Source organism: Ursus arctos, unplaced genomic scaffold (assembly GCF_023065955.2).
Source record: "Ursus arctos isolate Adak ecotype North America unplaced genomic scaffold, UrsArc2.0 scaffold_5, whole genome shotgun sequence".
NCBI classification, from domain to species: Eukaryota; Metazoa; Chordata; class Mammalia; order Carnivora; family Ursidae; genus Ursus; species Ursus arctos.
The window spans coordinates 86,952,212-86,967,966 of record NW_026623067.1 but is presented as its reverse complement, the minus strand read 5'-3'; the positions used below and the strand labels follow the sequence as shown (position 1 = coordinate 86,967,966).

General features: G+C 33.3%; 1 protein-coding gene across 12 annotated transcripts in view; it reads right to left on the bottom strand.

Annotated features, from left to right (window-relative positions):
• Positions 1-15,755, bottom strand: part of FER (FER tyrosine kinase) — a 432,712-nt gene that overhangs the window by 328,233 nt on the left and 88,724 nt on the right. For 9 of the 12 annotated variants that reach the window (XM_026498484.4, XM_026498483.4, XM_026498481.4 and 6 more), the window contains 3 exons: positions 7,514-7,697; positions 4,715-4,852; positions 4,035-4,154 (listed from right to left, as the gene is read on the bottom strand). In XM_026498484.4, coding sequence (XP_026354269.1) covers positions 4,035-4,154; positions 4,715-4,852; positions 7,514-7,697 — 442 coding nt within the window. Of the gene's footprint in view, positions 1-4,034; positions 4,155-4,714; positions 4,853-7,513; positions 7,698-12,561; positions 12,766-15,755 lie in introns of those variants that run through there. The other 3 variants (XM_026498487.4, XM_044383973.3, XM_057307527.1) reach the window with 3 other exon arrangements.

The following is a 15,755-nucleotide window of genomic DNA, read 5'->3' as shown; positions in this document are numbered from 1 at the left end:
CCTCTCCATTCACTTGCTCATTCAGCAAAGATGTTAATCTGCAACATCTGACATTTAGCCAAAAATTCTAAAGAGTCCAAGAAAAATGTAGTCCAGTTTTTTTCTCTGCTTCACAGTCACTACGAATCAGCAGTCTGGCAGACTGCCAGTATGACTTGCATTATTAGAAAAATTCTCCAGGAGTCAAATACTAATGATTCTCACTTCCAAACTAATATAACCTTTCACAAAGGACAGGGTCATCAGATTACCGAAACAAACATAAAGGAATGCAAAACGAACAAACGGTTTTGAAGTTTTCCTATACTATTGCTTATTACAGCTCTAAAATGGGCCCAGGAAAAATGTAGGATATGGGGAGGCACAGGCCATAGAACACTGGCATTTTCAAATAACGCTTTTGAGAGTGTTCTAAAATTATATAGAGCAATGTGATTGGAGAACAAATGTTTCGTGAAAGAATAAGGAAGTGACACAATGGGAGGAAAAACAAATAGCCGATATTCTAGAGAGAGGCACGCTACAATAAAACTGCAAAGATTAGAGAAATAAAACCACATTTATTTAACATTATTATAAACATCGGCCCCAACAAGCTTCCCTCCTCACCTCATCCATTCACCTCCATTCCAACATAGGATTTAAATATATACAAACGTATATACAAACATATATGTACTAATTTTTTATTAATACTCATTCTATAAATATTACTGTATAACTTCCTTTTGCTTTTTATCATTTACTTTGGAGATCATCCCATAAAAGCACCTGAAAATAATATAACACTGTATGTTAACTAAAAGAAAAAAAAAAAGAAAATCTAACCTATGAATTTTGAAATATTTTTGTTTACCAAATTTAATAATTAATGAAAGTGACATAATATACCTTGTAACATAGTTTTCTTTTCATATTTAGGAACTAACAAAAAGTTTTCAGACCTCAAGCATTTCCAAAAGCCCGTGAAAAACTAAGCATTGCATTTGGAATCCATCCCAAGCAGTAATTTAAAAAACAACAAAACCAGTATCTAGAACTTGCTATGTGCCAGGGACTATTCTAAGCATTCTACATTTATTCACATATGTAAACGTTGCAACAACACTATGAGTTGGGGGCCATTATTATTACCATTTTATTTTTGAGGAAAACGACATATAAAGGGACTAAGTAATCTGTCCAGTCTCACAGAGGTAATGTCATACTGTCAGGATTCAGAACCAGGCAATCCACCATGTTACACTTGCACATGTATCCTTCCTTACCTATAGGCTAAAGTTCTAGAAGTAAAATTTCCAACTCAAAGTGTATGAGCAAGTCCAATTTTGATGTATGCTACAAAATTATCCTCCAAAAAGCTTACATGAATTTACCTTTCTGCCAAGACTTTATAAGAGGGCTTATTTCTCCATACCCTCCATAGCAGTGAGTATTATCAAATTATTTAATTCTTGCCAATCTGGTAGGTGGAGTAGCTTCCTTTTTAAAAACGGATATTTCTTTATTGTCACAGGACTCCTGGTCATTTGTATTTATTTTTCTAATTATTTATTTTTCTATCTGTTCATTTGTTTCATTCATTTCTTTTGGATATAATATTTCAACACATTTGTTTCATTCATTTCTTTTGGATATAATATTTCAACACATTTCAACAACAAAATTAATAAATTGATGCCTCAAGAAAGAAATTAGTTTAACTTCAAAGCACTAATATTACGGTAAAAAGAAAGCAAGACTTTGCATCTTATTAAATATATATGTATGTATATACATAAATTTTTTAATGGAATTACCTTAGATTATCTTAACAGTGCCAATAAACACATTGAATAACTCATTCCTGGAATAAAATTCTTGAGGAAAACCTGCTCTTAAACTCCTATCCTGATTTGGACACTGTTCAGTGAAATGTAGCTAAGTTTTGCCTCAGTAAGATATAAGCAATTAAATCTTCTATCACATTATCAAAGATTTATTATCCTTAATTTATTACATTTTTTTCATTGCTTCATCACCATAATTAAGAAATAATGATTTATGCACATAACTAGTTTTGTTCTCATTAAACCCTGAAAAGCAATAAAACAAATTATTCTTTGGTCACAAAATCTCTTATTTTACATAAGCTTTTAACAGGTAGCTATTTTTAATTTTACCATATTACACTCTAATATTTCTAGGCTCGTTCTTTTTTGGTGTTTATTAAAATAAATTGATTGATTTTAGCATAAATACCTTGAAGGTATTAACCCTTGTAACCTTAAATATACAGTAAATATATTTTGATGAATAAATGAATAAATTACTTGGGAACAATACAGTGATCAAAAAAACACAAGTAATTTATGTCATATTCCTTCAAGCCACACAGGAATCAAAAAATGAAATCTGCCACCGCACAATAATTGAGAAACTCTACTATCCATTTCGTGTGATAAATTCAACTCTATTGTTTAGAGCAGAGTTTCTCAACCTTGGTACTATTAACATTATCAGCAGAGAATTCTCTGTTGCAGGCAGCTGTCCTATGCACTGAAGGATACTTAGCAGCTAGCCGCTAGGTACCAGCAGCGCCTTCCCGCCTGACAAACAAAAACATCTCTAGATATTGTCCCTGGGGACAAAAATCACCCAGGGAGAGGACCACTGGTTTAAAGATATCTAATATTACAAGAGTATATCTAAAACCAAAGTGAGACTCCTGTTCAAAACTTGGGAACAGCCTCAAGAATCCCAATATGGTTACTAGAAAAACCTCCTAATGCAGTGTACTCCAATGCCCCTCTTCCATTCAACAGTCAATCCACCATAACTTTTAAGCCTTCATTTTGTTCAGGTGATTCAACAAGCACTTGTTAGTTTCTTCCATCCCACCTGCCCAACTTTAAAGTTATTAAACCCCTTTCCAAGACCTAGTCCCAGGATCCTACCACTCAGTTAATTATCTGTAATACTACAATATTACTGAACAATAGAAAGGAGATTGTTAAATTACATCAGATGGGGACTTTTAGCTGAGTCTTTTGAGGTAAAGTGCCAACAGGTCAGATGATACTATGTGTCCAATATCAAAGACAAATGAGTGCATAATCATTCCTAGCTATGGTTCTGACCCAGAAGACAAGTACATACAGTGCTTATTAATAAGTATGTTTCTTGTGTTGCTCCTAAAAAAAAAAATCAAGGGATGAGTTAAATATTTATTTATTTGAAAGAGAGAGTGAGAGTACAGTCAGGAGGGATGTGCAGAGCGAGAAACAGGCTCCACGCTGAGCGGGGAGCCCAGTACGGGGATCACCAGGACCCTGGGATCATGACCCAAGCTGAAGGCAGATGCTTAACTAACTGAGCCATCCAGGTGCTCCATTAATTATGCTTTTTAAATTTAAAAATATACTATTAATAGCCTCTGATACTTGAGAAGGACTAAAAAACACATTAAAATTTCTCAAAACTCCTTTAAAATATTAGACAACAATAACAACAAGGTGAAGAACTAATTTATTTAAATGTCTATAACAGAAGACATCCCTGCTTAAAGAGAAAAGAACTCAAAAGTCAAATTTTTATACTAAACCCTTCGGACACCTATGAGTCTCTTCTTTACCATTCAGTGTTCTCATTTCCAAAATGGTTCTGCCAAAAAGTTTTCAGTATTGAGTGGGATAAACATAGATAGATAGATGGATAGATAGATGGATAGATAGATAGATAGATAGATAGATAGATAGATAGATAGATAGATAATGTTTTGAAAAGAATGAACCATTATTCCAATATAACTAACTGGGCAAATGACTGTAACATCACACAGAATTTTGAGTTTCAATTACCAAAATTAGTGATCACAATGAATAAAGTTAACATATCTTTCAAAACATTTCTTTCTGACCAAACAACAATCAGTTCATTTTTAATTTACTTTTCATTACTGGCAAAAAATAAAGATTGGAATTTTAAATCTGATAAAGTACAACTATAAATAATAACACTAATAGTTAAATTGTTCAGATTTTCTAAATACTTACATTACTTGCAAACTTTCTGCTGTTAAATTATTCCACATAATTTCATTTGCCTGAAGATTTTCATTTTCTTCTAATAAGGAAGTATCAAACTCAATTTCTTGCTCTTTAGCAGCCGTTGTTCTAATAAAGCCAAATAATTTTGATCAATATGAACATACTATCATAATATATCTTAATACACACCAAAGGCAGAATATTTGCTATCCAAAATTATGTTCACAAAATAGAGTAAATACAAATAGAATAAATCAAATTAAACCCCACGCACCAAGATCTAGTCATGTAATTTCAGCCTCAATTTCATTTGTAGAATATGGATATTAACCTGTTTTATTCCGGTCACAATGGCAATGAGTATGCACGGATAAATAATTGATGCATCATAAATTTAATACACATATAAAGTCATAGTGTTATCATCATACAAATGTTGAAAAAATACATAACTTTATGGATTAAAAACAGGTTTAACAAAGGACAAATTTGTAAAGATAATTATATAAATTAAATAGTTATCACTGAGAAATAACTATAAAAATAATTAAAAGCAGATAAACTAATCAGGAATATCATATGTCCTAACAAGCTCTTTAATATCTTATTTTAATTTAAATACTATATGGTAAAAAACAATAATACTATCACAAATACTGAAAGAGGAACGAAAATATTATACATACCTGTGAACATCTATGAAATTATTATATTCTGTGCTAGGGTCTATCTGTTCAACTGACATTTGAATCTCTTTATGGACATTCACTATTTCCTCTGTAACAAGACTGGTTATCTGGCTGTATTCATCAAATATACCTTTTCTGAAAACAAAAATAAAATTTTACAACATTTTTAAGTTTTCAAGGGAAACAGAGGCCCAGGAAGGATTCAGAACAATAAACATAAGAAATGTAATACCAATATTTACAGATAGTGATTTTTATGCACCACCTTATTTCATATACCTGGATAGTAAAGGGATTATACAAAGGCACAGATTAACAATTTACATTTGATATAATATAATAATTGCAAATGATCTAGAATAAGGCATCACCTTTTCCAACATGTATTTGACATGTCCAAAATGTAAGGTCAGGTTGATTGCTTTCTATTTCAAAAGATTGTCATAGGAATGTTCAGCTCCATCACATGGGACTGCAGATCAACTCCTCTCCCTTTAATGTTTCTCTCCAGTGGCTGCTACTTCCTCAAATTGGTCTTCTCTTGCTCCTGGGCCCCTGCTCTTTCCTGTATACTTACAGAGTTCCCCTGGTTCTCTACCTAAAATGACATCTAGAGCTCTTCTCCTGACCTCCAGTCAATAGGAAAAATGTCATAAAACATAACAGCTTTATCTAATGAATACAAAAGTTAAAGCTATTCTGTAGCAAAGACCTGATCTCCAACCTAAGAATGCTATGCTGTGAAAATATACCACTGGTCAAAAGTGGCCTCAATAACAAGTATGGACAGACAGGCTTATCTTGCCTTTTCCCAAATAAATATAAGGCATAATTTGCTTTTCTTTTCCCAAATCATCACTCAAAAAATTATTATTTACAAGATCTCTCTTATTTAGTATTCTCCCAATAGCCAAATACTGTTTGGGTTAAAAAAAAAAAATTAAACTGCTTTAGGCAATGCTAATTTGAAATGATTACAGAAATCACCTGACAAAATTTAAAGAAAAGGGGAAGGCAGAGAAATTTAAAACAGATTTAGTAAATATCCCTGGGGTTCTGACCACAGAAGTGAAAGTACTGAATGATATTAATGTAAATGACCCTATCTAGATAACTCTCATAAAGCAATACCATAATATGATGTGGGGATGATTATTAATATCCACCTTCAGGACAAATGGAATTCTAAAAAATGAATTCTCCTAATGTTGTTAAATGAATGTGACATGGAATTCAATTTCAGTGAAATCATCATGCTTGAATATTTTAAATACTAGATCTAAAATAATTTACTGTTAAAGATAGTATGCTACAGGAAACTGCTATGTTTCAAAAAGACATCTAGTGATGATGAAGATGCCATTATTGAAGATTCATGTGAAGAGTTTGAAAAAATAATGACTCATGAAATGAGAGCAGGAAAGGAAGTATTTCTGAATCAACAATATATCATCTAAAGTAGACATAACTATGGGGTGCCTGGGTGGCTCAGTCTGTTAAACATCTGACTCTTGATTTCGGCTCAGGTCATGATCTCAGGGTGCTGAGATGGAGCCCTGCGTGCAGCTCAGCAGGGAGTCTACTTGAGATCCTCTCTCTCCCTCTGCCCCTCCCCCCTCATGTACTCGTGTGCTCTCTCTAAAATAAATAAATCTTTAAAAAATTAATTAAAAAATAAAGTATACATAAATTTATACATTAAATATTTTAAGGAGATATTTTATCAATACCATTAAAAGTTTACATATTCAAGTCAACTAAAAACATTTTATCTTTTCACTGGAAAATGGGAGATCACCTAATAAAGCAGCTGAAAAATAAAGCAGATGAAGTCTACCAAAGAGTGGCTTATCTTTCTCTGTTGTCTTGTATTGATGTCTATGGTAAACATGGACATACTCCCTTTTGACATACTTCCCGAAGTGTATTGTTAGCTCCTTGAAGGCAGAAATTGTGGTCATATCACAGGCAGCATGTTTTCCATACAGTAGAACTTCAATAAACATTTGTTGATTTTAATCTCACACAATAAAGCTGGCAAATAAACCTTCAAAAAATTCTTTCCCTTGATGGAGCTAGAGTATAATGCGAAGTGAAGTCAGTCAATCAGAGAAAGACAAATACCATATGATTTCACTCGTGTGGAATTTAAGAAACAACAACAAATAAAATGAGCAAAGGAAAAAAAACAGAGCGAGAGAGAGAAACCAAGAAACAGACTCTAAGAGAACAATCTTGATGGTTACCAAAGGGGAGGCGGTAGGGTGACAGGTGAAAGAGATAAAGGGGATCAAGAATACACTTACCGCAATGGGCATAGAGTAATGTATGGAATTGCTGAGTCACTACATTGTACACCTGAAACTAATATCACACTGTATGTTAACTATACTGGCATTAAAATTAAAAACTTAAAAAAATTATTTCCTTTGGACTTCTCAGTTGCTTGATATTCAAATACAGCCCTCTGAATATAGATATTCACTTCTTCACACCTATGAACTAATGAACTTTTTTTTACCTAAATTTCCAGCTAATGGGAGTAGAATAAAAACATACAAAGAGAAGGACCATTTTGAGGGCTAGCTGGAGGGTTTAGGAGATGATAATAAACTGAATGGATACCAGAAGTGAAAATCAAGAAGGACCAAGGTAAAACAGATCTGAAATACGCAGTGGTCCGGGTCAATAATGAAGTTCACAAAACACAGACAACTTCAATCCAAAAGCTTACCTAGGAGAGAAAATAACATTAATTAAATTAAATAAAAATGCCAAATAGGAAATGTAACTTACAATGCTTTGATCATTTCTTCTTGCATCTTTTGTAAGGAGTCCAGAAGCAAAGGAAGTGTGGTGTCATAATACTGATTCTGATGAAGCTGTGCCCCTTTCAATGCCAATACATACTGATTATGCAACATATGAAGCTTCATTGTCGCTTTGTCGTATCGTTCCTTGGCCTTTTCGGTTTCTTTCCCTGAAGAAAACATTGAAGAAAGTTAACAAAGACATAAAGAAGTTTTATTTCCTCTATATGCAAACTGAATGACCACTATTTTATATTTCACACATTTTATGAATAATCAAAATTTTATTGAACATATACTATATGCGCAGCTCTATGCAAAGTACTACTTATTTGCCAGTACTGTGCATACAGGCTGCTGTGAAGGAGGCATATATTACGGTAAATGTTTGGTGAATGTAAGTTAAAGTACAATTTTTTTATAAAATTATACAGAAAGATGACCCTTCTCATTTTCAAGAAGCTCACACCAAATTGAAACAACAATGCACATGAAACTGTATAACCAAAGAAATAAGAAAGTTTATAAATAATGTTAAATTTTGGGGTCTGTATTTGAGGTGTCAATAAAGACAAGGGGAGTCAGAAGAGGCTTTGTAGAAAAACCAAACATGGGGCATGCCCAGGAAGGAATAGGAAAGACAGAATGGACAATAATTCCTCCCTTTCTTCCTTTCATTCAATGAATTTTATTAACCGATCACCACCAGGAACTGTGCTAAACATTAGGAATTCAGCACCTAGCAAAACCAAGTCCTCAACATAGAGCCCCTAGTCTGGTGAATTGGAATACTGAGGGAAAATACGGAGAGAATAAGTAAAATTACATAGGCAAGCAAAGAAATAAGCTCAAAGACAGTAAGTTTTAAGGAAGTGAAGGCAATATGTCTATAGAGGTAGGGCAGTTTTAGGGTGTGAATGACTTGAAAATCAAGCAGAGAAATTTAACCCTGATATGGGAGAAGTACAGGAGATACTGATAATATTATGAATTAAAACTTTTTGAGGTGCCTTTACTAAAATAATTCAGAAAATATTTACAGATTGACAATATAAATGACTCTGAATAAAATTTTTAAGCAGGTCTTCAATTTTTGATGCAAACCAAATATTTCTTGTCAATTATTTAGATTCAGGAAATAAACTTTTCAAAATATTTATTAATTTTTGCCCTCTTTCCAAGGAGAATCCTCCACACGAATCTTCTCCCAAAAATAGATCTATGTTGAGAATTTTTGACGACACAGGCTCTCCTGTGCCGCTACTCTGTTGTGGCTTGGCACCCCTCTGGGTAATCCCTCTAGGTAGGAGTTGGAAAAGCGTTCACTGTTGGAGGACGTCACTAGCCCAGGATCAAAAGCCGAGAAAAATCAGTGTTTTTGCGGAGAGAGGAGACCGCAGACCCTCAGATATGCACAGGCAGAGCAAGAGAGTAAGAACAGTTCCCTTGCCTTTCTCCTCTCCCCTCTAATTCTCAGGCATAGGAACCATCCAGCTGGTGAAAAAGGAAATCTTTCCAGCACACTGGTAGATCGCTGCTACCTATAAATGCTAGTGGTTCCGAACACTGGAACCACCACGGACTTCTAGGGAACTGCACAGAATTATTTTACAGGGCATACATAATTCTCTAGCCATAGTCCATTAGCTGGTTCCTGCACATGGGGATATTATTAATTACTCAAGTTACTTGCAAATTGCTGCCCTAGATAACCTGTTTTGCTGTATAACACAAAGAACTTCTCAAGGAGAAAATATTTTAATCAACAGAGTGTCTTTTCTAGCCCTTCTCATTGCTGTCTGGAAACAGGTTCTAACACCAGACTGGGAGGATGGGAGTAAATATATTAATTCTGTTCTGATCTGAAGGGATCAGAAAAAAATAACATGAGCCACTACAGAAGTGGATTTTCTCACTTTTTGACTACAACTCACAGGATAGTATATTTTATGTCATGAGCCAATTATCATATACATTTTTAAATATATAACTGAAATAAATTCATGAAAGGCATCCTTATTATCCTTACTATGAAGGATGCCCTGTGATTTAAAAAAAAATTCTATTATATTTGATTTTCAACTTTTAAAATCTTCATTGAAAAACCAATATATATATATATATATATATATATATTTTTTTTTTTTTTTTTTTGCCTCAGTTAATACAAATCCCTAGAAATTTTTACTCATTCTATATGGCACTAGGGATAATCTTTTTTACCTTCACAATTACAAATCACTTCAATAATACTAATCATGAATGATTTTTAAGATTCTCAGGAACACATTCTCCTACATATTCAATCACTATAATAGTTTTTTACATAGGATACTATATTTATTTTTCCATAAATACTGCTACTTGTCATCCTTCTTGCAAAAATACATTTCAGAAAATGTCTCCAAGAGTCAATGCATTTGACACATCAACGGCCAGCCTCAGAGCCTCCCTCTAAAATAACAACCCCTTTTCTCCCTATCCACACAAGTCAGGATGAGACTCCTATATGAAACGAATACCCAAGAGCCAAAGTGCATACCCGACCAAGTTGAAATCAATGTTTTGGCTGGAAGCCAAATCACATTAATGCCTGAATGAGACAGAAAAGTCCACAAACACCTGCTGCAGAAGCTGTCAGAGCAGCCCGTTAGAGGCCCTTTTCTTTTGTTCTTTAATTTTGTTCATCATTTTTTAGCTAGTTTAAGGATAATGTATTTAAAATTTGGCAAATTCTGACGGTTCCAAAAGTCATATACAATTACACAGACAAATTGATCCCAAGTAATAAAGAAGTTTTCTAGAGTCTACATGTTGATAATAAGAAAATAAGGCAAGCATTTATCAGGCAAGAATATTTAAGTACTGTGTTCTAATTTGTTAATTTTTATTATAAATTCAAAAAGTATAATTATGTAGTAAACTCAATTAATTCCATATTTTATGTCATTTTAAAAAAATATTACTTTTTATATGAACTCTATTATTCCTAATTAATTACTTGGATTTTTTAGTGTAACTTCAGGAGTCAAGCTCTCCACACAAACATTTTCATGGAGACATTTAAACCACCCATCTGTCCTCCTATTTGCACAGATTTTTAAGCTGCACACTACCCATCTGTCTTTCTAGCTGGTGAAAAATGATGCACTAAATATGCAACACTCAGCTAAGATTTTGTAATCTAAAATAACATTAGAAAAGTTAAGAATTTCTCACTTTTTTTCCTTTATCATATCTAGTATATGAGAAACAACCTGAAAAAGACTATTACAACCAAATTGAATTATCAACAGTTTATCAGTGGTCATTAACACAATTTAGAAAAACTTAAATGCCTTTGAAAACATCCAAGTCAGAATTTACTACATTAAAATACTACTACTAATAATAAAGTCTTTAAAAAGAGCTTTGGGTTTAAAACTGAATTTGGGTGTATGTCTTAGTAGGTTTTTGGTTTGTTTGCTTTGTACTCTATAGCTCACACACACTTATGCATCCGGTTATAAGGTGTACTTGTGTATGCACATGACCGATCAACCTATCTATATCTCCCTCCCACCCTCCCTCCCCTGTAGAAATGAACAAAAAGTTTCAAAAACATGCTCACTTGCCATGATTTGGAAAGGGATTCTATTATATTTTTTCCTGATTTGCTTTAAAATAATTATTTAGGCCCCATAAAAACTATATAAGAAAATTCAAGAAATAGTAATACTCTGTGAAACCAATTACAAAAAAATTTTTTTTCAATTCCATCCACTTCCTAAAATATGTTGCAAAAAACTACCAAACACAATTTTTGCCACATAGCTTCTTGGTGCAGGCTATTTCACATCACTATTACCCTTTCTTAACTTTTAAATAACTACACTCGAGCTTAAAATTAATGTAACATATGCAGAGCAAGTAAATTTTTATTGACAGACACAGAATTACACCTCTGTTGCTATATGACTTTTTTTTTTTTAATGATGAGAGGCATCGAAGCAGGGCATGAAGTTGTCCTATGTGTCAATTAACAGGGAGGAAAACGTCCAATTTTTCCTCCTCCACATAATGAATTCCACAAAGAGAATGAATTATAATTCTTTTGCCACCACTTGTTGACAAATCTGTTTAATGTTTGTAATAACAGAGTGTATATACAACATGTCATGCCATAAACAATATTATGAAGCTAGCAAAACTCAATTATGTAAGTTTGACATTTACAAGAGACAGGCAAGACTACTCATTAAGCTAGTCTAGAAAGTCAAGTATTTTTTATTATAAACTTTGGAAGTGTTTACCATTTGTTAAATATTATGGTGGAAAGCCTCCTGATAATAAATGAGAAGTGATTGTTTTCAAAAAGGAAAATGCCTGCAAGAGAACTCTGCTTTCATTTGGGTAACTGAACATTCTACCATCTTACATTTTTCCTTCCTTTCAAAACATTCCTCCTCAACTGTACAATTTCTACTCATTACTCCAAGCAAGAAGAAAATGAACAAGAATTCATCCTAATTTATGAGTTACTTGGGCAAATGTCCACATACGTTTTTTCACATGGAAGTTAAAATTCAAGTATGACATGTGGGAACATTTTACTCAGTGCTGTTCAGACAAAAGCAAAGTTAAGAAGTTGGTTTTTGTCTCAGCTTCTCCTTTGATTAGCTATGCAACCCAAGCAAGTTTTATAACCTAAATATTAGCTTCTAATTTCCAATCCTGGGAGTTAAATTATCTGCCCTTATCAATTCACTGGGTTGTGACAGAGACTGAATGGCAAAAAAACTGTTGAAATGCAATAGCAAAGGTTAAGGAAGACACAGAATTTGGAGAGCTGGAAAAAACCTCTTGATCATATGTTCCTATAAAACATTAAAAAGTACAATAGGTATATCCATACTGTGCTATTTTTAATAAATTTCCTGGCATAAGAAAAATAGATATATCAATCAAGAAATATTTATTGGACATGTGTTATGGGCTCTAAATTGTTCAAGGAATGAAAACAGTGATAGTTTACTTAAAAATTGAATAAAATACCTTTAAAGAGTAAGCTCTCTCTGTGCAATATCGTTTCCTTGCATACAGCTAGATTCAGCTGCCCAACAATCTTTTCATAACCTATAAACTGAATGGTATACCATGCTCGAATCTATATTCTAGAATGTAACAGAGCTGTGAAGGGGAAGATTCTGGGTAGCTGCGATGAAGCAACAGCATAATTCTGAATTTCCCACACAGCATCTGAAAATTTAATAACAAAAAGAAAAATAAATAAGCCCAGATCCTCAGCATAACAGGCAGAGAATGTCCAAATTTTAAATTGTCTATGAGTAGAAAAATAAACACCAAATCTCTGCAAAAGATCTCTCACCCTCCCACTGCAAGCCTCCATGGACACCAAGGGCTGTTCTGAAAAACAGAAGAAAAAGAGAGAAAGAAAAAGGGCAAAGCTAGCAGTGTACTTAAGATTGATGTAAAACCATTATTAGAAGAAGAAAGTTAATTCCACATGTGAAAAATACCGGAAAAGCATAATGGTAGATCACAGCACTGACTGCAAGGAGGGGAACTAAAAGTGCATGTGAAAGGCAAGGGAAACAGTCTTAGAAAGGTAACATGCCAGGGGGAGAAGTGGCTAAAATGAAGGAACTTGGGAAACTGTGATGGAAAAAAAGAAGCAAGAGAGGAAACAAATGCTGCAGGAAAAAAAAAAGAAAATAAAAACAGATAAATAAGGGGCGCCTGGGTGGCTCAGTTGGTTAAGCATCTGCCTTCGGCTCAGGTCATGATCCCAGGGTCCTGGGATCAAGCCCCACATCAGGCTCCCTGCTCAGCGGGGAGCCTGCTTCTCCCTCTCTCTCTGCATGCTGCTCTGCCTACTTGTGATCTCTCTCTCTTTCTGTCAAAAAACTAAATAAAATATTAAAAAAATAAAATATTAAAAAATAGATAGATAAAAGGACACATCAATCTTCGTCAAGAGCATCAAGGGTACAAGATTTTACTCTATGTGCAAGCTAACAATTTAGCCTGCCTCAACTTCATAGAGGTGGGCAGAAGACACAAGTCTCCTGGGACAGAGACAAAGGACAGTTTATTTCTCATAGTAATATCAGTAGCTACAGTATCATCATTCATCAGCAGAAGAAAACACATTAAACCAAGTCAAATGACAACCAATAAACTAGTAGAAAATATATGTACCATGAATAACAGATAAAGATATATTCACTGTAATACACTTGAAAATTCTTAAAATTTAAGGAAAAAAAGACCAAAAACTTGAAAGAAAAAATGAGCAAAAGACAATCCACACACCAAAAAAAACAAACAAACAAACAAAAAAACTTTAAACGGACTTTAAACATAAAAAGATGGTCAATCTCACTCCCTCACTCATAATAAAAGAAATGCCAAGTAAAATTATGAGATGTTATTCTTCACCTAGCAGATTGGCAAACATTCTGTTTTGACAAGTGTGTGCAGAAACAGACACACTTACACATTTCTGATAGGAATGCAGATTGCTACAATCTTTATAGAAGGTATAAACTACATACACTATATTTTATACCTGCAATCACACACTTCTAGGAATTTACGTTTAAGATATTCCTCCAATGATTAAAACACACACACACACACAGGCTATTCATGGTACTAGTGTATATAACTGGAAAAATTAGACAAAACTGTGTGTCCATATACAGAAAGTACTTGAATGAACTTATAATGAAGCACTAACAGTTAAAAAGAATGAGAAATTAAGCTACAAACTGAAGCTACAAACCACTATTGTAATTTTTAGGATACACTATCAAGTAGAAAAGCAAAGTGAAAAGGAGTATCATAGTATGATAGTTTTTGTGTAAGAAAGAAAGAGAAATAATTAAAGAAGATATAGTTTTCTAAGTATATAGTTTTATACAGTTCTGACTTTTGGAACAATTAATTTTTAACCATTAATGAAACAGATGAAAATCAATAAGAGAGGAAAAAACAACTTAAAAAGAGATACAACAGGAACACGTGAACGAACCTATATTTCCAGTGAATAACATAATCACACTGAAAGGAATGGGGAAGAAAAGAATCAACCTAAGTAAAGCTGGAAAACAATATTTGATTACAATGAAAGACTAAAGACAAAAGAGCTCTAAAGAAGTAATGAATTGTAGTTTCTTTTTTCAGAGGCATGAGTTAGTAATTCTGAAATTACTTTCTGTTATTTTAGGATTTAACAAGTAAGTAGATTGTAACTAACAGAAGCTAGATTTCTCACTGTCAGAGAAAAAAGTTGCAAATACATGGATAGGAAAATACAGAATGAACATGGCATTGGACTAGAATTGGAAATATCAATACAAACTCTACAGTTTTAATACAGATAAACAGATTTAGAAACTATATAGACATACACAAGATATACTTGTGGGCATGTATGTATATACATTTGCTTATTTCTTATCTCTGTCATTGAGAGAACCTAGAACAAAGACACCCCAGTAGCAATGAGCACACCCAGTGCCCAAATAATGGTTTCTAAATACTAAATGGAAAGCCATTAAAAGGAACTACGGTACCTTAGAAAAATGGAGCAGGGTCTAGAGCATGAAAAGTATAAGACGAGCCAGAAAATAAGTGCTCAATGAATGACAGGAACACATGGAGTCACTTTCAGTTTTTCTCTCTCTCACATACAGAGAAAGAAAAGATAAAGCAAAAGTGGTAAAATATCAATATTTGGGGAATATGAGTGAAGGGTATATGGGTATTCTTTGTATTAGTTTTTCAACACTTCAGTATGTCTGAAATAATGTCAAAATAAAGGTTAAAAATCGAAAGCTGTGGAAATCTGATCAAAATTCAAAAGTATCTGAATATTCATTAAATCTAAAAAATTGAAGTTATTTAGTCTACAGATGAAATGTCTCAATGATTTTTCTTTAGATATAAAAATACTGACTTTCTAAACTAAAAAAGAAAACTTGGTTTCAATATGTATGTTTCAAAGCTGGTATTCCACTATGAGCAACAGTAATACATGGATCTAGCCAGAATGAAAACAAAAAACAAAAAAACAAAACTATCATTCTACTTCATAAGACTAGTCAAATGTGTGGAATAACAACATTCCCAACAAATGAGGTGTTTTCATCCTTTAAATTTTAAAATGATGTTCTATGAGGGACAAATATCCTTTTCTTAAAAGATGCTTACAAAGAAAGTTA